The sequence below is a fragment of the Amblyomma americanum genome, chromosome 5 (assembly GCF_052857255.1).
Source record: "Amblyomma americanum isolate KBUSLIRL-KWMA chromosome 5, ASM5285725v1, whole genome shotgun sequence".
NCBI lineage: Eukaryota > Metazoa > Arthropoda > Arachnida > Ixodida > Ixodidae > Amblyomma > Amblyomma americanum.
The window spans coordinates 64,925,253-64,951,259 of NC_135501.1; the positions used below are offsets into that span (position 1 = coordinate 64,925,253).

Here is a 26,007-nt window from a genome sequence, read left to right on the forward strand (position 1 = left end):
CCACTGACCTAGTGGAGATAAGTGGTGTAAAGGTTTAAACGTAAGGTTTAGAAGATTATGTAAGTTTACTGGTTTACTTCGTTTACTGATGTCACTGTTTTATTCAGCCGGGCGCACGAAATGTAAGCAGCTGTCCCATGTGCTTAACTTGAAATTTTTAAGAGCAAGTAAACTGTGCCGGCTTTTCCTAAGACGAAATCAAACAGAAAAAAATGCACAAAGAAGTACTAATTTACTCCTTTTATTCCTTGCTAACACAAAACATAACTATAAAAAAGTGATACAACTCTGCAGCGCAGCTGCGCCCCCTTTCCGCAGGAGTCAGGACCGGCGAACAGAATTCCTCCACGACAAAAAAGTAGTCTGTTGTTAAAACTTGTCTTGTCACCTGAACAAGAAGCTAACCAGAAGAAAAAAGTTATGCGCTCTAGAATTTTGATGCCTGGCTTTTTTAATGAAGTCAAATATTAAAAAGCTGATTTCATTCACTTTTGTGACTGGCTAGCGGAGTAATACAATACGGCGCGGATCGTGGCCCCGTGTTAACAACTGCTGTTTTTTTTTTAAGTTGCATCCTACTACTATAACAAGGGTAGAAATGCAGCCAGATGTCGCCTGAGGCTAGCCAACGTTTCGGCATTTGGAGCAATGGCCCCGTAAACTCGCTGCAACACCAATTCGTCTCCATCTATCTATCTGGAACTGCAATTCAAGAAAATTCGACCGTAAAAATATTGGGCTTGACAATACACGAGTCAGGAACAGGAACTGCTTGGCTTTCTCGGCTTAAAAGCAAGCAATTCAGGCGTTGGGTTTCATTAGACGCATTGCTCCTAAAACAGGGGGAGCTCGCTCTCATGTTGCACGAGAGTTGGTGCAGCCGGTTGTGCAACCGCGCCTCGTTTACCAAGCTCAATTCTAGCATTTGTCGAGTTGGGGCTCAATGGAATTGCCTTGAAGCTGTTAATCGAGAAGCAATGAGGGTCATCACTTGCCTTCCCCGGCTCACTCCGATCGTGGCGCTCTAAGGACATGCGCAGCTGAATAGCAACGACTCGATGCTCGCCGTCTTAAGTCTAACCTTACACACACAATGTGTGCACTCAGGACATATATGCTTCATATCGCACTCCATTCTACAGCCGCCCCCGCCAGTTCTACCTCCCTGGCGTTCTGTAAGCGACAAAGAACGAACTGATCTACATCGGCCATCATCTACCCGCGCGGCATCGTCGTTTCGCGATCGAATTACAGAACAAGACGCCAAGCAATCTGCCGCATGGCTCCAATGTATCGTATATACGTTGACGCAAGCATCCATGCCAGCGAAACAACGGCAGTTTACTGTCCTTGCAAGCCTGCGCTGAACAAAACATCCAGGCTTCGCCTCTCAGACAAGGACCCCGGAACAGGGGGGCGGCCGCCCCCCTAACATTTTTCCAAAGAGGGCAGCTTTCCCTCTAGTTAATAGTAAGAAACTCTATGGCCCCGCGTGACCTTCTGAGAACACAAAGCCGCGCAGATTCTGCGACCCGCCTTTCGACCTCAACCTCGTCTTTGCCTCGAGTCCTCACTCTGGATGACACCACCCTCCATCCTTTTAACAAGAAAGGAACATGGTAAAAGAATGCAGCGCGAAGAAAACAAGGACGAACAGAAGTGGACAGGACAGGAACACCTCCGGCGCCGCACACGTCCTAATCCATACGTGTGCGGTAACCCTCCCCTGTGGTCCCGTGCAGAAGAGGTTGCGCTTCGGAGGATACCGGTCGGGGTTGCCCTAACTCCAGCCGTGACACGCAAGTGACCGCAATTCCAAGATTTATATCCCCGCCTCGGGTGTCCAGTCTGCAAGATCAGAGATTGTGAGGCGGATATTCACCACCTGCTGTGGGTTTGCCCGGCGCAGTGGGTCTCTCACCGAACAATCCGGATTCATATATCGCTTGCAGACAGCTAGGGACCACATCATCGTTCACTCCTTGATTTTGTTAGATCAGCCAACTTTTTTTCATTTATTTAAGCATATCCTCCTCATCCCTCATTTCATACCCTTTATGACCTGAGGCAATAAACATCGCTTAAAAAAATGGCTAGCGATACTAGCAATAGTTTTTTTCTCTCCTTGGTTAGCGGACTGAGGCTCACGGGCTCACCCTCAGCACTGTTTTTCTTTCTGCCATCTCTGCTCCTCTGGTAGCCACCCTACCTCTGGTAATCGAGGCGCAAGCGATTGGGCGAGTCACGTGACAGGTGTAGCGTTCATCTCTCTTGTGGTACAATAAACACGAGTTGGCGCGAGAGTAAAGAGCGCGTTCAAGCTGCCTAGAAGTTTATCTCCCTCATTGCGCTATTATTTGTAGCTTGTGCTATGCACTGATACTACCGCATTTGGTTCAAAACAAAGTCATTCGGCATGGGGCTGCATCGGTTGCACCGTTTGCTTTCTGCCTTCTCTTAATTTGCCGAAGTCACACGTCGGAACTTTGCAAGCGGCCCGCATCGGCCGTGGAGTTCGTTGGACAGAACTTACTTTTTCCTGCCCGTTGTTTAACATCCTTAATGTCCCGTTCTCACTCTCGATAAGGAAGCTTATTTTCACGTTAGTGAGCGCTTGTTGTTACGCGAGGACATTTCACTTCGTGTCTGTGCGTCCAAGTCCCGTTTTCGAGTACCGTCTTCCAAGTGTCAAGCCTCGTATTCCCCAGGTAAGTATGCAGTCAACTGCGGCGACCTGGTTTAATCCCGCGAGCTTCTTTGTATTTTTCGGCATAGCCATTTCGAATAGTCACCAACTCCACGAGCTGTCAAACCTCGTGCCTTCGTGTCTGCCTGCCGTGAGCGCAATTAACCGAGATCCGACATGGCCGCATCCCGGTGTGTTGAAAGACGCGAAGTGCACCTTCTCATCGATTCGGAGCTTGAAACCATCCACCAAGAAGTAGCTGGCGTTCCGCGAGTCGTGCCCGATACGCAGAATGGAACTCTACGCATAGCGTGCTGCCAGGCGGCACTCCGTGCCTTTCGCGCAGACTCTCGTCCGTGGGCATGCTTTTGTTTAGGCGGCGTGGGACAGGGTCGCGGTATCACATTGCGCCGGCTTGATTGAATTTTTTCGGGCCATTTCGGTAACACACAAGTTGTCACTGGCCCTGAAAAAGGGATGCCGCGTTTCGAGTGAAGCTTGACTGGTGTGGCTTTCGGCTACCCCGCAGCGAAATGGTTTGGCGCAAGTTAACGTGGTGAAAATTTTTTCTTTCCAGTTCTGTGAGGACTGCTGTGCAACTCGGTGCCTTGGCTCATGCCCATTACTGCTGTGCCCTCAGTGTATCACGTACAGAGGTGAGCAAGTGTCACAGTGTCTAGAACGTGAGTCAGAACCAGAGAGGCGTACGTCTCCCAAAACAAGATTTAATGAAACAATGAACATCAACTACAAAACTAAATAATAAAAAAGGAGTTTACATCACATAGAGAAGCATGCACGAATCAGTCAGAGTTTCCACATGCAGGTGGTGTTAAGAAAAACGCCAAATTGTTCTAATTAGTCTTTGGAGTCAATGTAGCAATCAAAAGGAGAATAATAACAGTCCAATCGGTACTCAAGGTGGATGGTGGTGAGGAATGTCGCTAGAGGAGACCTCGCCAGTGCCTGCGGAGCGTAGCCGAAGGAGCGTCTCGACGGTCCGGATTGTTGCCGGGGTGCGTCGGCCTAGGAGGGCAGCCTCAGTGTGTGTTTCCTACACCGGCGTCAAAACTCGAGTTCCTTTGTCTCCTCTCGGGGCAGCCGCACGGAGGGGATGCGTTGCATACCGTCCTCCTCGCCCCGCGGGTGCATTGCGCCCGATATCTTCGCGGCCGTGGATTCACACGCACTTGCGGTCCCCGGAGCTGTGTGCTCACGCCGTCTGCTTTTCTTCCATCTCCACTAAACAATTATTGCTTCCGCGCAGACACGCGCACTTTGCACTGTCTGCTTCGCTCCCTACCAGTGTCTATGTCGGTTTCGTCCGCTGCGTGCCGTGGTTTCTTTAGTCGTTTCATTTCTTGCCGCGGCATCTTACACTCACTCGTGACAAGTACCCCCCATTTAAGAGTTTTCCCACGAGGAAAACTGCTCACACGCGTAATATGCACAAACATGCACACACGAAAGTCACAGGAAACCGCGCTGTTCATACAGCGTACACAACAAGCATAGCAAAGCACGTACACACATGGATATTTCTTTTCTGCGGGTACACAAGCATGTCACACACGCTGAAAGCCAACGTTAGTTCAGCCTACTAAGGAAGTCTGCTCCCAAGTTTTCTCTCCCTTTTATGTATTCAATATGGAACTCGTACTCCTGGAGTGTTAAACTCCATCTCATCAATCTTCCGTTCGACCATTCGGTTCTTGTCAGGCACTGTCGGGGCTGGTGATCTGTTTGCACCCTAAAATGCGTTCCATACAGGTACAAATGAAACTTCTTTATTGCCCACACAAGTTCTAAACACTCCTTTTCTACAATCGAGTAGTTTTGTTCGCATGAGCTAAGCTTCTTGCTAGCACACGCCACAGGGTGAAGGATGCCATCTTCCTCCTGCATCAGCACCGCACCCAGAGCTGTCACTGATGTGTCTGTGTGTAAAACAAATTCCTTGTTGACATTAAGGGCCAGCAAGACGGGTGGTTGCGCCATGCTTTCGTTCAGTTTACTGAATGCTTCCTGGTGTTGGTCATTCCAGTTTACTGTATTAGGTGCCCCTTTCTTTGTCACCTCTACCAGTGGGAAAGCCATGTCTGCATAATGCGGAATGAATTCCCTGTAGAATCCAGTCGACCCCAAAACTGCACCTGTTTCTTGGTGGTTGGCCTTGGTGCCGCCTGTATTTTTTTCTACAATATCGGGCTTCGTCGCTATCCACCCCATCCCTATCTCATGTCCGAGAAAGGACACGGATTCAAATCCGACCTCGCGCTTTGTGGGCTTCACCGTCAGGTTTGCCTCGCGAAGTCTCTCAAACAGGGTTTCAAGTGCCATCAAATGTTCCTCTCAAGTGTCTGTCGCAACCAGAATGTCGTCTATGTAGTGGTGCACATGGCGAAGACCACCCAGTATTTGTCTCTAGCTTTGTGAACGTGGCCTCTGCAGTCTTCAGGCCAAATGACATGAATTGAAACTGAAATAGGCCGCTAGCACATGAGAAGGCTGTTTTTTCTTTGGAACTTTCCACCATAGGCATCTGCCAATACCATTTCGCGAGGTCGAACTTCGAGAAATATTTCTTTTGCGCAACGCTCGCAAACACCACATCGATTCTTGGAATGGGCTCGCTATTAGGGATTAAGACGCTGTTGAGCCGTCTGAAGTCGACGCACAGTTGATTGGAGCCATCTGTCTTCTTGACGACTATGAGGGGTGAGTTATAGGCGGACTCCGTGCGCTCAATTATGCCCAGTCTAAGCATCTCCTCTACTTCTTTTTCGACTGATTTATGTGTGACCAGTGACGGGTACGGGCTGCTCAGTGGTCAGGCGCAGCTTGCACTCAAGAATATTTGTCTTTCCGGCCAGGTCTGAGAAAATAGTGTTGTATCGCTCGAGGAGACGCTTGAGTTACGCCGTCTTTTCTGCATCTAGGGCGGGGTTAAGCACCACATTCTCTGGTCCCGATGTCTTTTCGAATTGAAAGTGGGCACTTCCCCTGTATCCGGTTCTTCACTGGCGATCATGCAGACGATCATCTGGTCGGCATTAGGACTCCTGTCTTCATATCTCTTGAGCATATTTATGTTTTATGTGGAAGATCTTGTTCTTTTCGTTCACTAGCAGCTCGTAGTCTACTTCATTCTTCCTTCCTGTTACTGGAAATGGACCCTTCCACTGTATAGTGAGCTTGTTCTTGTCACTGGGCAGCAGAATCAAGGCCCTTTCTCCTGGGTTCAGCTGTCGATTCACCGACTGTCGGCTATAAAATTTCTTGTACTTCTCCTTGGCAGCATCAAGGTTGCGGTGTGCAATCTCGCAGGTTTCCTCCAACCTCTCTCTCAGTTCCAGCACGTAAGTATACGTGGTCTTCTGTTCGGTTTCGAATTTGTTATTTGACCAAAGCTCTCGAAGGATGGTAAGTGGTCCTCTGACGGCTCTACTGTACAGCATTTCAAATGGTGAGAAGCCCAAATTTGACTGTGGGACTTCGCGATATGCAAATAGCAGTGCTGGGAGGTAACGATCCCAATCAGCAGGGGTTTCTTGGCACAGGTTTTTATCGTGTGCTTGATTGTCCCGTTGAAGCGTTCAGCCAAGCCATTACACATCGGGTGGTATGGGGTTGTCAGCAGCTGCTTCACTGACATGAGTCGACTAACTTTCATCAGGTCTGATGTGAAATTTGATCCCCGGTCTGTGAGCATTTCTTTCGGCACTCCGTATCGCGAGAACATCTCTAGGAGCGCTTCTGTGACTTCAATTGTGTCAATAGTTTTGAGCGCAATGGCATCTGGGTACCTTGTCGCCATGTCCACCAATGTGATGACATAGAGATTTTCCTTCTTCGAGGAGCGGGTTATAGGTCCAATGGTATCGGCTGCCACTCTCTGGAATGGCATTTCAATGGTAGGCATAGTTCCAAGTGGCGCTTTCCCGACTTTTCCTTTTGGTATCGTCCTTTGGCATATGTCGCATGATTTGACATATCGCTTCATGTCGCTTTGGACGCCTGGCCAGTCAAATTCCTCATTTATTCTGTTGACCGTGTTCTTCGCACCTTGATGGCCAGCCATTATTGAATCATGGCCTAGACACATGACAGCTGGTCGCAATTCTTTGGGTAGCACTAGCTGCAGGACTTCTTTTACTGAGCTGAAGGTACATTTCCTGTACAACAAGCCGTCTCGAATAAAAAAATGAAATGTTGTTCGCCATTTCTTTCTTTTTCGAATTTCCCCAACCTTCTTGAAACAATCCGTCAATGACGCGTCGTTTCTCTGCTCCTGTGCTAGACTCTCGAGAGTCACCTTCAGGATCTCCGCCGCAGGTACCTTCAGTTTGGATGTCTTTCCCTGCGCTGCTTTTCCTGCTCTGGTCTGTATGGCTGACGAAATCGTCGGTGTTTCATCCTTTTTTTCTTCTGCGAGCTCTAAACAGTCGTTGCCTTCACGCGAAACTACGTTCGCGCGGTGTCTTTACAAGTGTTTCCGCTTCAGTTCTCTCCTCCAGGCCTGAGCCTTGTTTCATACTGGGCTTCCAGTCAGCATCGGGATCGTCAACCTTTCTTACGTCCGTGATGCTTCCCAGCACCAAGTCGTACAGGGGCTCACCTAGGCATTTTGCCACGACCGGTCCCGAATAGTACGTGGTAGAAATGCAAATCATTGCCTCTGGAAAATAGCGAACCGTGCTGTCAACCAGTAAGACTGACGCCAGCCGACCAGTAATCTCCTTCACTTCTACCAGGCTCCTTCTCACTAGGACTGTGTTTGTGCCACTGTCTCTCAGCAAGGTGATGCACTGTCCATGAATTTCACCCTCGACTAGAGGCATGGACAGCTCGCTGACAGCTGCGTGCTTGGCTGTTTGACTTTCCGTCATCTCACGTTCGGCCTTTATGTCCGTCTTTCGGGTATCCTGTGCGCTCATGTCAGCTTCTCTGGGATGAACGATATACGCGGCCTCCTCTTGCGTCCGAAATTGGCATTCCTCTGTTCGGTGGCCTCTTTTGCTGCAGTTTTGGCAGATTAACTGTGCCTGCCCTCTGCTCCTTCCAGACCTACAGTCTGCGGCACGGTGTCCAATACATTTGCTCAAGAAACACTTCGGGGGCTGCTTAAATGTTCCACTTTGCACTCCTCGCTTTACTGCGTCTGCATCGGAGCTTCTGCCGTCTTCTTTAACCTTGCCTAGGTTTCTATGGCCTTGAGCCTCCATGAACTGATCTACATAGTCTGTAAATTCTTCTACTGTCTTCAACTTCCTCTCTTTTAGGAATATGGCCAACCTTGGGTGACAGCAGGACAAAAACTGCTCTCCCACCATGAGGTCTTTCACCACTTCGTACGATTTTTCTACCTCGGCCATTTCCAGCCATCGTTCGAAGTAGTTCGACAATCTCGACGCGAACTGCTTAGCCGTTTCTGCATCATTGGGTTTGCCATCTTGAAACCTTTCATGGAAACCTTCTGCGGTTAAGCGAAACCTTTGTAGAAGCGTTTTCTTCATGTTATCGTAGTCTGTCGACTCTGATGCGGGCATTCTCCCGAAAATTGTTAAGGCCTTGCCCACCACACAAAGGATTAAAGCTGTTGCCCACTCGCTCTTATCCCATATTTGTCCTACTGCTGTTCTCTCATTGTGATGCAAATAGGCATCCAAATTGTCACGTTTATAGTCAAAAGGAGCCATCAGCTTCCTTGGACACACAGCTGTTGGCCGTGGAGCCGTAGCACCCGACGCAAATCCTGTCGCCTCTGGTACGGCTTCAACACTAGTGTTAGCAAGATGCAACTTGAGCTCGAGCACTTCTTTCTCCTGTGCCATTCTCTTTTCTTCTAATTCTGCCATCCGCTTAGCTTTCTTCAGCTTCAAGTGCCTCCTTTTGCGCCGACTCTCGTTCCTCTTTGTATCGTTTTTTCTTCTTCATAAAGAGACATCGTTTCCTCTTTCGTGAACCTGAGCTTTTCGGCTCTCAACATAATCTTGTGGAGGTCCATCTCTTTGGATTTAGCATGAACACAAGCGTGTTGACATTAACGTTAAGACAGAATGACGAATGTGGATCCTGGCAGGCTCGCCATTAATTTTGTCACTATCTGTCTAGAACGTGAGTCAGAACCAGAGCGGTGTACGTCTCTCAAAACAAGATTTAATGAAACAATGATCATCAACTACAAAACTAAATAATAAAAAAGGGGTTTACATCACGTACAGAAGCATGCACGAATCAGAATTTCTACATGCAGGTGGTGTTAAGAAAAATGCCAAATTGTTCTAATTAGAGTCTTTGGAGTCAATGTAGCAATCAAAAGGAGAACAATAACAGTCCAATCGATACTCAAGGTGGATGGTGGCGAGGAATGTCGCTAGAGGAGACCTCGTCAGGGCCTGCGGAGCATAGCCGAAGGAGCGTCCCGACGGTCCGGATTGTTGCCAGGGTGCGTCGGCCTAGAAGGGCAGCCTCACCGGCGTCAAAACTCGAGTTCCTTTATCTCCCCTCGGGGTGGCCGCACGGAGGGGACGCCGTTGCGTACCGTCCTCCTCGCCCATGTATCTTCACGGCTGTGGATTCACACGCACTAGCGGTCTCCAGAGCTGTGTGCCCACTCAGTCTGCTTTTCTTCCATCTCCACTAAACAATTATTGCTTCTGCACAGACGCACGCACTTTGAACCGTCTGCTTCGCTCCCTCCCAGTGTCTATGTCGGTTTTGTCTGCTGCGTGCCGTGGTTTCTTTAGTCGTTTCATTTCTTGCTGCGGCGTCTCGCACTCACTCGGGACAGCAAGCTTATCTAGAATGATTGACGCTTTTCTGCGGAGCAGGAAGAAGTTTTCATTAATTCTCGCGCTCAAATGGTTCCGGATACATATCAGAATCGCAGCCTTAAACGCCGGGCCCCTTGCATAGAAGGTGCGCAAAGATCTCTCATCATTTTCCCCACAGCACAGTCTCAAGTCTGTACATGTTTGCTTACCGTGCGAGCTTGAGCGTGACAGCCGATACTCGCTGCATGATGATGCATGATGATGAGCCTGTCATCAGCTGCTTTATTTAGCTTGCTCAGCTTCCCTAATCTGCTGATGCACCATAGTGCTTGCCTGCTCTTCTCAGCCTTAAGGGCATGTTTTTCCGCCATCTCGCATTATTGTGGGGCTACAAAGACCGCAGTTAGTGACATGGTGAGTCTTTTTAGTGTGAAAGCACTGATACGCTCACCAACAATGACGAAGGATCTTGTTACCTTATGTATGTGTGTACGCTCTTGTGCCGTCAGAACCCGAGATTACCAGAGTTACTCGGGTAGTAGCTCGTGTAAGTTTGGAGGAGCTTCGTGACAGCTGTGTAAGGGGCAGTTTGAGAAGAGCAATGTAGGTCGTAAAATTCCTGCTGGTGGCTGTGGTAGAAATAGCCGCCTGCCAGTACAGTGGCGCATCTCTTAACCGCTGCGCCACTGCTCTGGTAGTGGTATGAGGAGTCGCTGCCATCTATGAATGTTAGGTAGAGAATGACCAATTCTGCGTATTTGGGCATTTACCCTCTAGAGATATCACATCATACCCTTAATGTGGAGTTAAGTGCCCCTCTGCACGGGCTGTAATTATTGGCTCAGGCCCGGCACCCTCTACTGCTACCTGCCTTGAGCCTGGTCTGATTTCTGTAATACATGCCTGGGCCAGGCCCGAGCCCAAGGAAGCTCTCACCTGCTCGGCCTGGCCCAACAATTGGGTGGGCCTGGGTCGGGCCTGAAACAACACAGAAACTTTACGCACGCTACAGGAGCACCAATAGGTCTCCTCGATTTGGCTGCACTTTCTGCACTAGTTCACAAAAGTGCCGTGCCAGTGCAGCGCCAGTTCTTGGAGTGCGAGTGCAGCCAGACACTAGTGCTCTCGGTGGAGCAGCTAAATCGAGTGAAAAAGTGTAGAAACGTTCGTCTCCTGCGTTGTTTGACATATGCATGGGGTTGTGCTAGTTGTATTGAACACTGTGCATTTGTTCCAAATGGATCTCGAGGAGCAGCTATGAAATTTTTTATTCCAGAAGTGATAAATTTCTCCTTTTTATTGCATTTTATTGCCTTTTTTTTTGCATTGTGCAAAGTGGTGCAGGTCGATCATCGCGGAGTACTTTGAAGAGGCAACAAACTAAATTCAATGGGTTATTCAGACTTCCGCTCGAGACGACCTTTGAGTTTATATGCGAGATTCAGGCTGTTGCCGTTCTATCCGAAAAGTGACTGCGGTTGTCCGCAAATTACAGAACGAAAGAGTTACCTAATAACTTGGGCTTATTTGAACTCAACAACTCGCTTTCACTGTCGGCAAACAATGGCGGTGGAGTGACTATCGGAGACTGACTGGCAGGCATAGGCATGGGCTGACAGCGGCCTCGCAGCGAGTCATCACAAACGTTGTGATCACCCACTTATCAAAAACATCTCGCTATCTGCCTCTTATGGAAATGCTCCATCGTTGTGCATGTAATAACAACATTTGTACACAAAAGAGAAATGGTGCAAAACAAGTGCGAGGTTGGACAGAAAGGAGAGATCACGTACTCAGTGCTCCTGTCAGCCAGTCGCCTAAGCGCAATCACAGGCGCACACACATGCGCGTGCACACATGTACGCGCAGTCATTTCAGCTGTTTGGTGAGGACACTGCGCAGATGCTGCGTCTATCACGGGTATGCGGCCGTTTCAGCCATGGTCTGAAGGCTGCTCACTGAAACAAGCATGGCCATGGAGCCGTCTGCTACGGAGCGTGCCAAGCACCTTGCACTTCTTGCACGAAAAGAGAACTTGCATGAAAAGAGAAAAGGGGCTAGTGCAGAAGTGCAGAACTTGTGCAGCACGAAGTCAAATCGAGTACTGAAGTGCAGGTGGTGCTAGCTGCACTGTCAAATCGAGTGCGTGAGTGTCACCTCCTGAACTGGCGCAGAAAGTGCAGCCAAATCGAGGAGACCTAATGTTATGAATTTCAGTGAAAAATAGTGTGTTGTTATTAGAATAGAGGTCTAAAAGTCTCGTTTCTGCTTCTGGTTGAGTTGGTACTTTATTTTTTTTTTTGCCCAGAAGAAAGTGCAGTGCCTTGAATGTCACACACACCAATTTGCTGGATAATCAACTGAAGCCTGTTTTCTGCCTCTTGGTCTCTGGTTTCATTTTTGAAAGCTTATGTCAAACAGCCTATTGCAGTCGGTTTGCCACCGACACGCAAGAAGCCACGCAAGACCACAAAACAGTGATGTGTCTGCTTGTGTCTGTTAAAACAGCTGTTTCTCCCACTATCGCTTGTCTCTTACCATCCAGCAAAAACAAAATGCAGGAACATCAACTGGGCTCGGATATATATAATACGCAATGAATATGTCAACTTCTACAGGCTCCATATTTCTGAGTGTTAATGAGTTGCATCTTAGACAGTTACCGCATTTACTCGAATCTAGGCCGGCCTCGATTCTAAGCCGACACCCGAAAGTTGAAGGCCAAATAAAAGAAAAAAAACGCGCAGCCTTTTGTATGGCCCTGGAAACTCAGGGGTGTACCACCACTGAACAGAACTAATACTACGGTTATCAGGAAATACTAGACTCGTTAATATCGAGCGTGGAATATTAGAGTCGAGGCGCCCGCAGTGGGGGGGGGGGACAAATAAGTGTGATGCATTCAGAGATGAAAATCTAGCACCAAAACAGCGAAGATAGCCTCGCGGTTCTTGTTCAACTCAAGCTAGATCCAAATGATTAAAGCAAAAAGTTTCTTTATTTTGTGCGCAGATGCCTTACTTATGCTTCATGCATAACTTTATGTTGCTGGGCAAGTTGGTTTGACATTCTAAACACTGTAGCGCTGGCAGACGATGGACGAAGAAAGGACGAGACACAAAGCACACTGTGTGTCTTGTCCTCCCTTTGTCTGTCATCTGCCAGCTCTAGTGTGAAGAATTCATCATGTATAACAATTTCGCAAATAGAAGAAAGGGGCAAGCAAAAGTGCTGTGTTGATAAGACCTTCAGTGGTTTAGAACTTGAGAGCTTTGCAAACAGTGGTGTATATGCTGTTTTGCCTGAATTTTGTTTTCTGCATTGTTTTCATTTTTTTGCATGCTCAGCATATTGCATGACATATTACCGAAATTAATAGATTTGTACCCTGGAAATATTTGGTAAGGCTCTAATTGTCTTGACCTGCTGTTTGTCAAACCCACTAGAACAAAAGGAGCGAGTGCTCAGTGAAAACACCCGTTCCTTACATAAGCGCGAACCTGTCTCAGGCCTATCAATATACAGGCCCGAGCCTGGCCCAGGCCTGGCAAAAAATTGCTGCACCCGGCCTGGCCCGGGTTTTTATGTAAGCTCGTGCAGTGCTTTGGAATGAACATGTGCTTTCGCATGTCCACTCGGTTTAAAGGAGCATAGACGCCTAATTTTGGTGGCATGTTCTCTTCTCTACAACGATGCAGAAGACTCTACTATGCATGAACCACCATATGGTATTCGCCTATGACCGCTAAATAATTCATAATAGAATTTTTCTGTCATGCTGTTTCGGTCTTGGTTTTATCAGCCAAACGATGGCTGTGACATCAAAGTGGTTTTACGCCAAGTGAAGCATGGAAAAACGTCGATATATAGTCGCTGCTTCATAACTTTAATTCACTACAGTGCTGAAGCCAGTCTTCCTCAAGAGCCAGAATGACGAAGAATGTAGAAACAGCAATTATATTGCAGTTTTTTCATGCCTCAGGAGAACTATAATCACACTTTGACGCCACAGTCCTCGTTTGGCCGTTGAAACCGAAACTGAAACAGCACGAGAAAGAAATTCGATTATAAATTATTTAGCGGCAGTAAGGGAATACCAGGTGGTAATCCATGCGTAATAATTCCTTACGCATCATTGCAAACTAGAAAACACGCGCCCAAAAGTTAGGTGTCTACACTCCTTTAACTACGGTAAACACCTACCATTTTTTTTATCTCTAGACTTATTCAGCCTCATTGCACAGCTATGTTGGTAAACATTTGGAAGCTCAGAACTCATGGATGAGAAAGGATGAAGATGGTGATTTAAAGGACATAGTGCGAGAGGCAGTGGCAATGGCTGGGTGGTCTAAGACACCGGCAAACAAAGCTGTTCTGTTTGTACATCACCGGTTCGAATTTCACTCGGTCTGTTGAATGGTAAAGTTCTTTTCTGCCGGATGCCATTTGGGTGAAAGATTTCGGAATGTTTCAGAAAGGTGCGGCCTCAGGTTCTCGAGTTTCTAAACAGTAGCCGCTTCATTTACTGACTTCAGTGTGTCACGCTTATAATGGAAAAAAGAATTTGGTTGAGTAGCTTGCAATCGCCTGCAGTCTTTTTGTTGAAGAGGTTAATATACAGCGTTCTGCAGCTTTGTTATAGCAGGTTTGAAAAATTTTCCCGCCTTAACCGCCGGCTCATTTGCGGTGAAACTGTGCATATACCTTAAGTATTGCGGTAACTTTTGTCTTGCAGCAATTTGGTTTACGTATTGCGGTAACTTTTGTCTCGTAGCAAGTTTGACTATTGTATTTATTTGGTTCGGCCATGCAAACCCGTAATCGTCTGTGCTGAAATCGAACTGAAAGCCAGAAATGCCTGGTTGCCTCCGATGGGTGGTGGTGGTACCATCAAATGGCCTGTGCATGCAAATGCTCCCCTCTGCGCTTTTTGCCTCGGGGAACTTTTCTCTGTAGACAATAGATGGTGCCATTACTGCCCTTCGTCAAAAACCCGGCGTTTGCTGCATTTGCTCGCTTGATCTCGTTGCAGGCGATTTTGGCGTCGCATCGTGCATGGCCGAACCACGCAAGCATTATTGCCAAACTCTGTACAAGACAAAAGTTGCCTCAATACACTATCTTTGTGTGCGATTTCACTGCAAATGAGCCCACCAGCTGAGACGGGAAAATTTTTCAATGCTACTATGATAAACTTGCAGAACACTGTATGGCCAGCTGGCATGTGCTATAGTGAGTAGCCTGATTAGAGTCTGTTTCTTTAAATAAATGGCCATTTTTGTACAGCCTGTTGTGAAGCCACATAGCAGTTTATTTCATATAAAGCGCCAACTCCAAGGGCACTTCCTGGGCGTACACATCCGGTGTTGGTGCTCTTGGCATATGTTGGAGCTGCCTGTGCATGCGTATGGCAGGAGGCGCCAGTGAACCTGTTCATGCTAGATATCTGCATTAGCCTTCGTGCAAAGCACCAGAAACTGCTCATTGTCATACATCTCTGGCATACCTCAGGCCAACGTAGACCAGTGAGAGGACACTGTTCTCAAGGCAGCCGATGTGGCCCTTCGCATTGTCACGCTCTTCACTTGCTGTTTTTTTTTTTGCTGGCCAAGGCTGTTCATGCCCATCATCTAGAAAAATATAATAAGCAATGAAAGCCTGACCACCGCTGTTGAGAGATGGCCATTGCTCTGGTGTGCCAGCCATATATCCCACAGAAATAAGCTATTACTTTGGCGGGAAGTGGCATCAGATGTACTGCCAGGACTCCCAAGCCAAGGTAAGCCGATACATTGCTCATGACGAGCACTGTTTAAATGAAATGTGCTCAAAAACTCTTCTGTTTCAATTGTGCAGAGAGCCTCGTTAGAAATGATGGAAATCACTTCAAGATAAGTTAGTTTTTGTGCCTGCCCGACAAACGTGGTCTGGGCAATCCTCCTGTAAGGGTTCACATCGAACACGGCGGTGGCGCAAAGACATGGCCTCAGCTGTCAGCCTTTCCAGGCTGCTGTTCGAAACAGAATGAGTGCTCTCAAGAGCGCAGCGGGATATACGGAACCTCTCCCATGACTGTACCCCATGGATGAACCGGTCGCCAGGTCAATGAACTAACCAAGCAGCGCCGGAAGCGAAGAAGGCCCAGACACCGAGGTTGTGTGGCAGCGTTTCGAACTGCTCCTCTTGTTGAAGGACACAGTAATCAGCAGACCGTAAGATCACTGATAATTTTGGTTCCCATAACGAGCTGGTCTGGGAAATGATGCGTGTAGTGCGTATTGTTTTGCCATTGCGGCGATCAAACTTGCACGAAGGAAGCACGGTCCGATGAGTGGCACTTGCATGGCATTGGTACAAAAGCGTGTGCTGGCATGTTTAGAATGCCTGAGCTGTTGTGGGCACCATCAAATCTTGATGAAAACTTTAAAAGCAGGTATTGCATTTTACAGAGCGATTATTGTGTGCAGATTTCTATACAATGAAACTTGGAAATTGTTCAGAACGGATATAAATCTTTGCTTACTCAATGCCACATGTCCTGTATGTACAGGCTCGGCCAAAAGTAAACGGAGCACACTATTGCCTTCTAACATTTTTCACTCGCTTCCTAATTGAGACTCGCAACTGTGGCATGTGCAGGCTAGTAGTAGATGATAGTTCGCTTTCTCATGAACAAATAATGTTTCCTGATGTCCTATAGGAAAGGTGAGATTGCAATTAGAACGGAATGGAGTGCTTCGTTTACTTATGTCCGCGCCTGTACGCGAACATAACAAGTTTTTTTGTTTGCATCATCTATTTAAGAATGTACTTCACACTTAACTCTGAACCAGACTACGAATAAGACACGATTTTTTTTTCTCGTTGCTCCTGAAGACAGTTTAGGCGAACTTCACCATCACACTTGACAGTTTAAGAAGGCCGACCTCTCAATAAGCTTGGTCCTCCATGGTGGGTGCGGCGTATACTGGCAAAACAGAGGGTGGTGCGGAGAGGAAGCAATAGGAGTCATTAAGAAAGAGAAGTCGTTGAAAGAGCACAACAACAGTGTACGGAAAAGAAAGAAAAGGAATGGGCACAGCAACGGTGACTGCGGCCGCTGTGGCTCGCCGTTTGGAGGCTTAAATTACACTCTGTGTTATATTTGTGGTACATTGTATTTGTTTAAATACGGTACTTCTTTCATAGCACTCACATTTCTTTATTTTTATTTGTGTGTGCGTTGAACAGATTTTTGCGCCCTGAACAACTTGAATTTTTATTTATATGGAAGCGTTGATTATGCATGGCTACAAACATAAACATGGTCTACACTCTTGTGAAAAGTACAAGGGCAACATTAAAACCATAGCAGGATACAATTGTTAAAAAAAAGTTGATAACGCCAGGCCACGGTCTGCCGTGTTGTGTATTACTCAGCTAGACAGTCACAAAAGTTAACTAAAGCAGCCTTTTAATGTGACTTTATTGAACAAGCCAAGTGTCAAAATTTTAGATAGAGCTGTAAATTTTTTTCTTGTGATTAGCTTCTTGTTTAGGTAACAAGAAAAGTTTTAACAATAGAATACTTTTTTTTCATGAAGGAATTCTAGCTGCATTTGATTCAGCTGTGGTTCACTGCACCGCCAGCACCGATTCATGGTGCACTGCACCAAAGCCCTCGATTCCCAGCGCCCTCTGCACCACTGTCCGTGATTGATTTGGGTGCGGTCGTGGTGCCGCTTTGGTGCAAAGAACCGCAGCACCAGGTTCCAAGGAGGTGCAAAAAGAGCTGTAAATTTTTTTCTTCTGATTAGCTTCTTGTTTAGGTAACAAGAAAAGTTTTAACAATAGAATACTTTTTTTTCATGAAGGAATTCTAGCTGCATTTGATTCAGCTGTGGTTCACTGCACCGCCAGCACCGATGCATGGTGCACTGCACCAAAGCCCTCGATTCCCAGCGCCCTCTGCACCGCTGTCCGCGATTGATTTGGGTGCAGTCGTGGTGCCGCTTTGGTGCAAAGAACCGCAGCACCAGCTTCCAAGGAGGTGCAAAAAAGTGCACGTGCAGACGGCTTTCAGCAGATGACGCACAGATGACGCATGTTAGCTCGTAAATATTGAACATGAATTGAGGGACGTTTTCGCTGTCGTCGCCGGGTTCGATGTTATTCTGCAAGAAAATGGCGCTGAAACCTACATGACAGCAGGCAACAAATTTCTGTGTTTTGAGCTGTAGCTGCCATGTTAATTGTGACAGGCCGTCCTTGTGCATGCGAGCTCACACGAAACTTACGGCGCAACGATGGTGTGTGGGCTGTTGGCAAACTGCGGGCAGGGCGAATCCGAGCATGTTTTGCTACAACCAGCGCCGGTACCTGTCCCTGCTGTGTTAGGCATGCAGGCAGATGCTGCTTATTAGATGCTGCATGCCGAACGTTTTTCGAACGTCTCTCTGAGTGTCTGAAGAGCCTTGTGAATTTGTAATTGAAATAGCTTGTGACCACACTTTTATAGCACTTTGGAATTCGACTGCCGTTGGTCCAAGCAAGTGAGTTGCGGCATGACAGCACAGAGTCAGTTTCCTCGTACTTACTATGGGAAGAGTAGAACTGCTCCATAACAAGAACTATGCGATGTCACCGTTGTCGACCATGGCCAACTCCATGGCCGACTGAAGTCTCGTTAGGCACGGAAGCGACCGCACACAAAAAATACGCGTGAGAACTCAACACCTCCACGGTGAGCAGATGACAAAAACCTGCCTGCACGCGCTCGATTGAAAATTGTTGCACATAGGAGGTGTGCTGCTCCTGACGCGCTGCACCTGCACCACGGAACTGGTTCTGCACCGCACTGGCGCCGCACCACTTTTTCAGAATTGGTGCCGTGAACCAGCACTGAATCGATTGAAGCTTCTGTGCGGCGATACTGAGTCATGTCCGATCAACGCCTTAAAATTCTGCTGGTAGGGGAGGAGCGCGGCGTTGTTGTCGCACAGCAGTGTTTAGGTTCCATTCCCTATTCCCAACCTTAGTGTTTTCAACCGATAGTCCTGCGAACTTGGTAAGCTCTCTGTGCAATAAATTTGTGGTTGCTTTTTTTTCCACACACATGCACACACACACGGTGAGAAAAAGAGCGTACGGTGGTAGGGTATCATTGACAGCTGTCTCTTTTTTTTTTATGTACAATGGACTCACTTTTAACGGAAGCTCAAGGGACCAGGAAAATATGTTTTGTTTATCAAGAGTTCTGTTTACAGAGAGAATGAGCAGAATGGCATATTATGAGCGCTAACTTGATATAAAAAGAAGGCACAAATTTTTCAGTTGTGCAGTCACTCTTCCACTTGTGAAATAGTTGGAATAGCCACTTCAAACTGTGCGAAATATTTTATATGTTTTGTTTTAGCTCTATCGGCCATTTTTTCTGAATGGCGTCACCTATACTCGAGAGGTTGAGCATGAACAGTTTTGAACTTCGTGCTCGCTGAAAGCTCATAAGCATTTGCGCTACCGTTTCTGCCTGTACTGGAAAAGGGAAGCCTGCAAAAAACCGAAAAGGGAAATCATATACAGTGGTGAGAATACTGTGCCAGTTGTGCCAACCTGTGCCATTTAATGTAACCTGCTACATGCTGCTACAATTCGGTGGTTTTTGATGAAATTGTGCCAATGCTATGCCAAAATGCCATTCCAGCAACCGAGAACTGCGGCAAATTCGAGTTGGCACGGGTAACCGCTGAAAATGCACAGGCGTGAGTCTGGTTTCTTCTCTCAATGTATGACAAGAAAGATGGAGAACTGTGGAGTCCAGATCAGCCCTATCTCACTTGTTAGCCCTTTACCGCCTAGTGTTAGTACACGGCATGCATCTGTTTTGCATATCTGCCTCAGCGACGCTGCCAGCATTGTCCGAAACAAACACGGCGAGTGCATGTGCAAAAAAAAATGTGCTTTTCAAAAGCTTTATGTCGTGCTTGCGCAGGACCATCTCCTGTCTCGTAGGGTAAATGTTTGCCCACGAGTAAGGTTTCACACGTGTTACAGCTGCTACCTCTATTTCACTAACCTAATTCATGCTCGCTGTAACCCCGGACCAGGACGAATTTTTCTTCAACTGCGAGGTTTCTGTGAAATCTGTTTGGCTTTACTTTGTAACTGCATGGCTATGCTTGAGTGGATGCTAATAAATTATTACTTTGGTCTGTTTGCACAGTAGAGTGTGATTTGCGCAGTAGAATAGAGAATGGTACCTTCAGCTTCACTCACCTATACACTCCAAATAGACTTCTAAGTGGAGTACTATCAAAATAATGGAACAGCATACAGTAGAAAACACAAAAAATGAATGTTACTTTAAAATGTGTTGTGATTCCTGCATGTAAACGACAGTGCATCATATCAGTTTGAGTTGCTTCATATATGTTTAATAATGTAATTTAAAATAATGCCTTAGCATATTCGAATTGCACTTACAGAGTTTGAAATATACTCGCATTGCATTTGAAACACCCATACAGAATACAATATTTCATAAAGTGTACTTGCAAGGCATTTGGCCTTCCTTCATGGCGGAAAGAGAGAGTGAAAAGAAGGATGAAAAGGCGGGGTGGTTAACCAGCTGATGCCGAGTAGGCTACCCTGCACGTGGGGAGGGGAACATAGGGAAAAAAATGGGAAGAAAGAGCGGCAACGAAATGAGTTTTTCACATGTCCATCGACCACTGTGACAAGGGGACAAAGGGCACACACTTAAAGCTTAACGTTTATGGTTGGAAACTCAACCGTGAGTCCTTTAAGAACATCAGCAGCGCCTTCACCACTGTCCTTTGTGATGAAGGTTTTCTCCAAGGCCCCAGAATCTTGTCTTCTGTAAGAGGACGAGAGTCCAAGCGACGGAGTGTAGCACCCGGGAAGGCACGCTCTCGCACAAAACGAGGGCAGTCATAGAGTAGGTGCCGGATCGTTTCATCGCAACCACACTGCTCACACGCTGGAGAGTCTGCCATTGCGATGAGATGGGAATAGGCATTTGTGAACGCCACTCTCAGACACAGGCGGCACAACAGCATTGTATCACAGCAGGGGATGCCGAGTGGTATTTGAAGCTGAAGTAAGGGGTGCAAGTTGAAGTGGAGCAAGCGGGGTGTCCAGCCTCCAGAGGTAGACCGCGATTCTACAGTTGCGTTTCGGGCGAGCAGTTGAAGGTGCCTTGATGTGTCAGCTTTTGTTAGTGGTATGCGGACAGTGTTGATTGTATCTTGAGCTGATCGAGCAGCATCGTCAGCTAAGGCATTGCCAACAATGCCACTATGGCCTGGTACCCGCTGGAAAATGGTTTTGTGACCCTCTTCTATTGCTTGGTGGTGCAGATGCCGTACCTCTGCTGCAAGTTGCTTGTGGTCACTATGGCCCAAGGCAGATTGAAGACATTGTAGGGCAGTTTTAGAATCGCAGAAAACAGCCCATTTTTGAGGTTTGTGGAGAGATGTACTTTACCGCTGCAAGAAGTGCGGCCAGTTCTGCTCCAGTAGAGGTAGTCTGATGTGCAATTATTTGGTTAGTTTTGGTCTGTCGCGTAGGAAGGACCACGGCACAAGCATAACTAGCAGAGGTTATCGGGCCGTCCGTATAAACGTGAGCACGGTTCCAATATTCAAAAGGTTGCATGGACATTGTCAGTTGCTTAAGGACTCGCGTTGGTAAATTTGATTTCTTCGCAATCCCCGGAATAGCAAGGTGCACAACCTTCATGGGAAGTGAAATAGAGTGTTCTTCATGTTACTTCATGGTAGAAAAATAATATCAAGAACACTTTACTTCACTCTCTGCAATGTGTGTACACCCAAAAAAAATTTAATGAAGGCTTCAGGTTTTTTCATATTGTTTGCCCATTCATTAAGTGAAGAGTTTAATGTGAAGGTTTTTTTTTAGTGAAGTGTATGTACTTTATGTAGCAATCCGCCTTTTTCACGACGCGACTGCGCACGCGCTCATCCCCTGGCGGCGGTGTCGCGAAACATATTGGAAGGGTCGCTCGCTCCACTCGAGACCGGTCGTGGAAGTGTAAACAAACCGGCTTCCTATGCGGGGTGCGTTGCTGCAGCCGTCGGGCGTTCAGCGCGACGCATTTGGCGATACCTACGAAATGTGTTGCATACGGCAGCAATGCCCAATATGTAAAGGGAAGTAAGCTCGGATTTTTTCGCTTTCCGAGCGCTGCCCGGGACAGCCTTCGACGCGAAGCGTGGATAAAAGCAGTTCGCCGGCTCGACGATCGTGCCGCCCTTGGGCACCATCAAGCACGTCAAGACTGTGCGGGAATCACTTTGTGACAGGTACGGACGAGGTACTGTGTTTAAATGCGTGTGCAGTCTATCACGAAGTGTTTTATTCATGGGCAGGAAGGCCTTGAATGTCACCGCGGCACCCAGACTTCGTTCCGACGCTTTTTGCTTTCTCAAGCAAGAAGGCCAAATGGGCAAGTGCTGTGAGCCGCTTTCAACGCGCGATGGAGCGGGCAACGAAAAAGAAGCTACGAGAGCATTCACGCATGGTGCTAAAATTTTGTCATAATCTCCTATGGAAATTTCCTTGTTTATGCCACTACATCCTGGCCAATACCCCCATGTGGATATGTGCTATGTATTAAGAGGCAGAAGAAGAAGGTGCGTTATGCGTGTGTTCGAATCATATTCATGATGAAGAGCTCTGCGTGGTATCGCCGGAATGGATTAATGTGCGCCTCTCGCGCTTGTCTTTTGGACGCGCATGCTTGTTTAACCTATGTAGCGGTGTGTTGTGGGAAAATACAGTGAAATGCTAGCAGAGCTGCCGTGTTGTGAGTACGCTTGTGCTTTTATAGCTCGTGTAGCTATTCTGCAGCGCTTGAGCACAACGATTGCTTGTGAAAACTGTTGTCCCCAGTCGTTTTGTGTACTACGGCGTGCACGATGTAGTATCCACCTTTCATGAATGGCAGGCATATACAGCGGAAAACGCCAACTTCACTGATCGGGGATATTTCATTGAACATTATGTTCCGAATGTAGCCTTCATCTCTGAAGCGGCGGCCCTTGCTAGCTGGTGATCCATCGCATGCCGGATGATCGGAGATACTGAAGAATTTGCTTTTCGGTGGGCACTGCAGCCTGCCTCGGACTTCGTACCAAGCCATCAGTCAACCCTAGAAATCCTCCAGGTACCAGGTGCTGCCCAGGACACGCGATCGTTGACAGATTCCAACAAAACGTGCTTCGCAGCGGCACTCAGTCCAGCCGGGTTGGGCGCGCAGTACCCTACCATTGAGCTTCCAGCGTTGTACGCGAGGTGGCAGCACAGGAAAATGAAAAAGGCGGATTCCCATGTCCAGCCAGTGAACACGGTGGATTTTGGGTACTACTCTTGTAACGAGTAAAGCCAGAATCGAGGACAGTGTAGTGAGCTGTGGAAATAAGAGAGATAGCAGCATTCGGGGTGAAGTTGTGGAGAAAAATTCAAGGCTGTTCAAGGACTTAAAGGCCCCACCACTGTTTTTGCAAGGAACTCGGTGGCTTAAGAGAGCTGCATTTTCCACACATCACAAATGTACTTTTTATTGCACAAGAAACTCCTACCAGCGAAAAGGCTTAAGCGAAGTTATTTTTTGGTGTAGGCTTCCTTTCAAGCTCAACAGTGATGCTGAGAGTCTTGGGTGTTTTCTTAGCAATCATCCTCAGACTTTTGGACTTTATTGCCAATATGAGGCCATTGCTAACTACTGTTTTATCAGCATTAGTTCCTGCCAAGGCATTTAAATCGGTAAAGGCTGCTTTAAACTTTCTTTTTTCTCCCAAAACACTCAATATCTTCACTGGGAAATACTTTTTACCCATCTGTTGCACTGCACTTCCACAGCAACTTTCTAATTTCTACTGAATCCCTGCTCCATGCCCATGCCTGAAAGGTGCAACATTAAGAGACAGGAAGAGAATACAGTGGCTCAAGGAAAAAAACGCAAGTTAATGTTATTCCACTTGAAATCAAGAAGACATGAGCATGGGCAGAGTATGTTATGGGAAGGCAAGATAACCAGCAGTCCGTTAGGCCAGCAGAATGGATTCCAAGAGAAAGAAAGCACAGCGGGGGGCAGGGTTTTAGAACAATATACATTTCACAACAATATGTTGGCATTGTACAAGAAAAAGGTGCAGAAAAAAGCAAAAACACGTTAGAAAATATGCACAAATAAAACAGTAGAGGATGCTACAGTATGTTCAGGTGTCATTGTCCTAACGGACGGATGGAAGTTATAGAGATCATGAGATGTTTCGAAAACGTTCCTGCAAGTAATTTCTTGCAGCATCAACTTTATGTGGTATATATCATATTCACTCACATAATCCAGACTTTTTTTTTTATTTCATAAAGCCGAGAAATTTGAGGAGTGTATTCACATGCAGTAAATACGGTACATGTTCGTTCTTATAACATAACATATGCAGGGCTTCAGGCAACTACAAGTCACGAAAAGCAAGCCAGCCAGCCAGGGTCAAGTTGTGAGTGGGAGCCCAGCAGTGCATCTGGTTCTAGCACAGCATTACAAGCCAGCACAATGTCAGAGCCTAGCAGTGCATCCCAGGCCAATGCAGTGCCAAAGCCCAGTGTAGTGCCTGAACTTAGCAGTGAAAATATTGAGAATGGTGAACTTTTACAGTTCGAGGAGTGTAGGTTAGATGACCCATGCTTAATGCTGTCAGTGGCTCATGCATCTTCGGCACTCCAAGGCTTGCGGCTATCTGCGGCTCAGTTGCGACAAGTAGTGCCTGCACGGGGCAAAGGACGTAAAAGAAAGGCAGGCTGGGCAGACGATGCACTAGCAGCCCACAAGCTTACCGAGGCCCTTAAGACATGCAGAGAATACGACGAGTATGATCTTTTCGGACTGTCGTTGGCTAAAATGATAAAAAGAGTACCGAAGGCCTCTCAAACTGAGCTGCAGATTAAGTTTCTGCAAGTATTCTAGGAATACAATGTTTAATAAATGTGTGTCGTCCATTTTTTTTCCCCAACACATGAGTAATTTTTGTTGAAACATTACCTTGGCTATGTGCCTGGCAAACATAATATGTCGTTCAGAATTATAATAGGTAACTTCTGTGCCCCTAGAAAAGTCAGTTGTCTTTATTGCATGCAGCAGAAAAATACGGTGCTCATCCTTACTCAAGAACACTGTGAATGAAGAGGCATGAATCTGTTTGGCAATCTCGACATAGTCTTGCAGGAACTCTGTGTTGACGGAGAGCAGGTGCCCATGTGAGTTGTGCGATGAAGATGCACACATGCATTCAATGCCGTCGAGATCATTGGTGTCGTCAATTGGCCACTATAACTGTGCCTTTTAGCATGTAACGTTAGTTTCCTCCTTTTTTCATAAGACTCGACATAGGCACAAATAGGTTACTTTCTTCAAGAGGAAGCCTGTTGTATGGTAATCCTCATCTTCCCTACCAGATAATTTATTTTTCCTCTTTAACAATGCATGCATCCAAACTTGACCAGGTTTATGCTCTTCTGCACTTATCACAAAATTGATGCAGTGCTGTTGCATTTGTCCTACTTCATTTCATGCCAGTGTTGTAAGTGGAGTGCGTGTAATATTTTAGTGTCTAGGAATTATTGTTATAACTAGTAATTGTTATAACTGTGTTTGCAAAAAAAATAAGAGACAAGATGAGGGTTAAGGCATTTTAATCTTGCATATAGTTGTTCCCTAGTGCAGGGAAAAGCCACATGCAGTCAGCTTTGCTTGCTGCACTTAAAGCCGACAGACATTTTTGTCATGAGCATCTTGTTGGTCGACATGGTTGAGTAAGGGGCGAGAATTGGAGGGCTCTCATCATCTCTTTGTGTCATTAAATGCAGTTAACACAATTCAAAGGGTGGATAGGTATCGTGCGAAGTGAAATGAGTCTTAACGTGCAGTCTGCCGGGGATGCTAGTGTCTTTTCACGTTAGCTGACAGTAGTCAGTTGTTATAAGCACTACCATGGCAAGAAAACTTTGTAGTAGACTGATAGCTTGCTGTAGGAAACAGTGCTAGGGTTGTTCAATGTTATAGCTTAAATACGTTAAGTGGGCTCGAACAGCAAAGTCGGCAAGCAGGCATAATGCACAGGACAGCAGCGAACAGCTTCATGCTTTGTCAAAACTAACGCAATAAGAACTTTGTATGCATTTTTCTTATATGCTAAAGCACCTTACCTTCAGTAGCATGGATGGCGCTACTGCCCCACCACTTGTCTCAAGGCTGCGTGCTTCAAAATGCCTGGCTGTTGCCATTGCCAGTAGACTCCACCAGCTGCACTGCAGATCAGCAAACAAGTCCCTGGCTGCAGCAGCATCAGTGTGGTGGTTTATTGCGTGGGTTGAAGCGTGCAGAAAATACTCGGGCTCTGAACTGTCCTCCAACGATCCTTGGATGCCTTTCCGCCAATGTCCCACCACAACATTCTCAAGCGCGCCCTGTCTGTATGTACATTTGCGCCCGAGGATTTCTGACTGTCTGGAAATTGTGCAAGA

The 26,007-nt window shown here is 46.9% G+C and overlaps 1 protein-coding gene across 8 annotated transcripts in view; it reads left to right on the top strand.

Annotated features, from left to right (window-relative positions):
- Positions 1–2,294: 2,294 nt before the first annotated feature.
- Positions 2,295–26,007, top strand: part of LOC144132498 (uncharacterized) — a 79,320-nt gene continuing 55,607 nt past the window's right edge. For all 8 annotated transcript variants that reach the window (XR_013314830.1, XR_013314831.1, XR_013314829.1 and 5 more), the window contains exons 1-2: positions 2,295–2,708; positions 3,264–3,342. Coding sequence is in view for 3 of the 8 variants with exons in the window: in XM_077664953.1 (XP_077521079.1) it covers positions 3,302–3,342 (41 nt within the window). In the remaining 5 variants the exon portion in view is untranslated. The remainder of the gene's footprint in view (positions 2,709–3,263; positions 3,343–26,007) is intronic.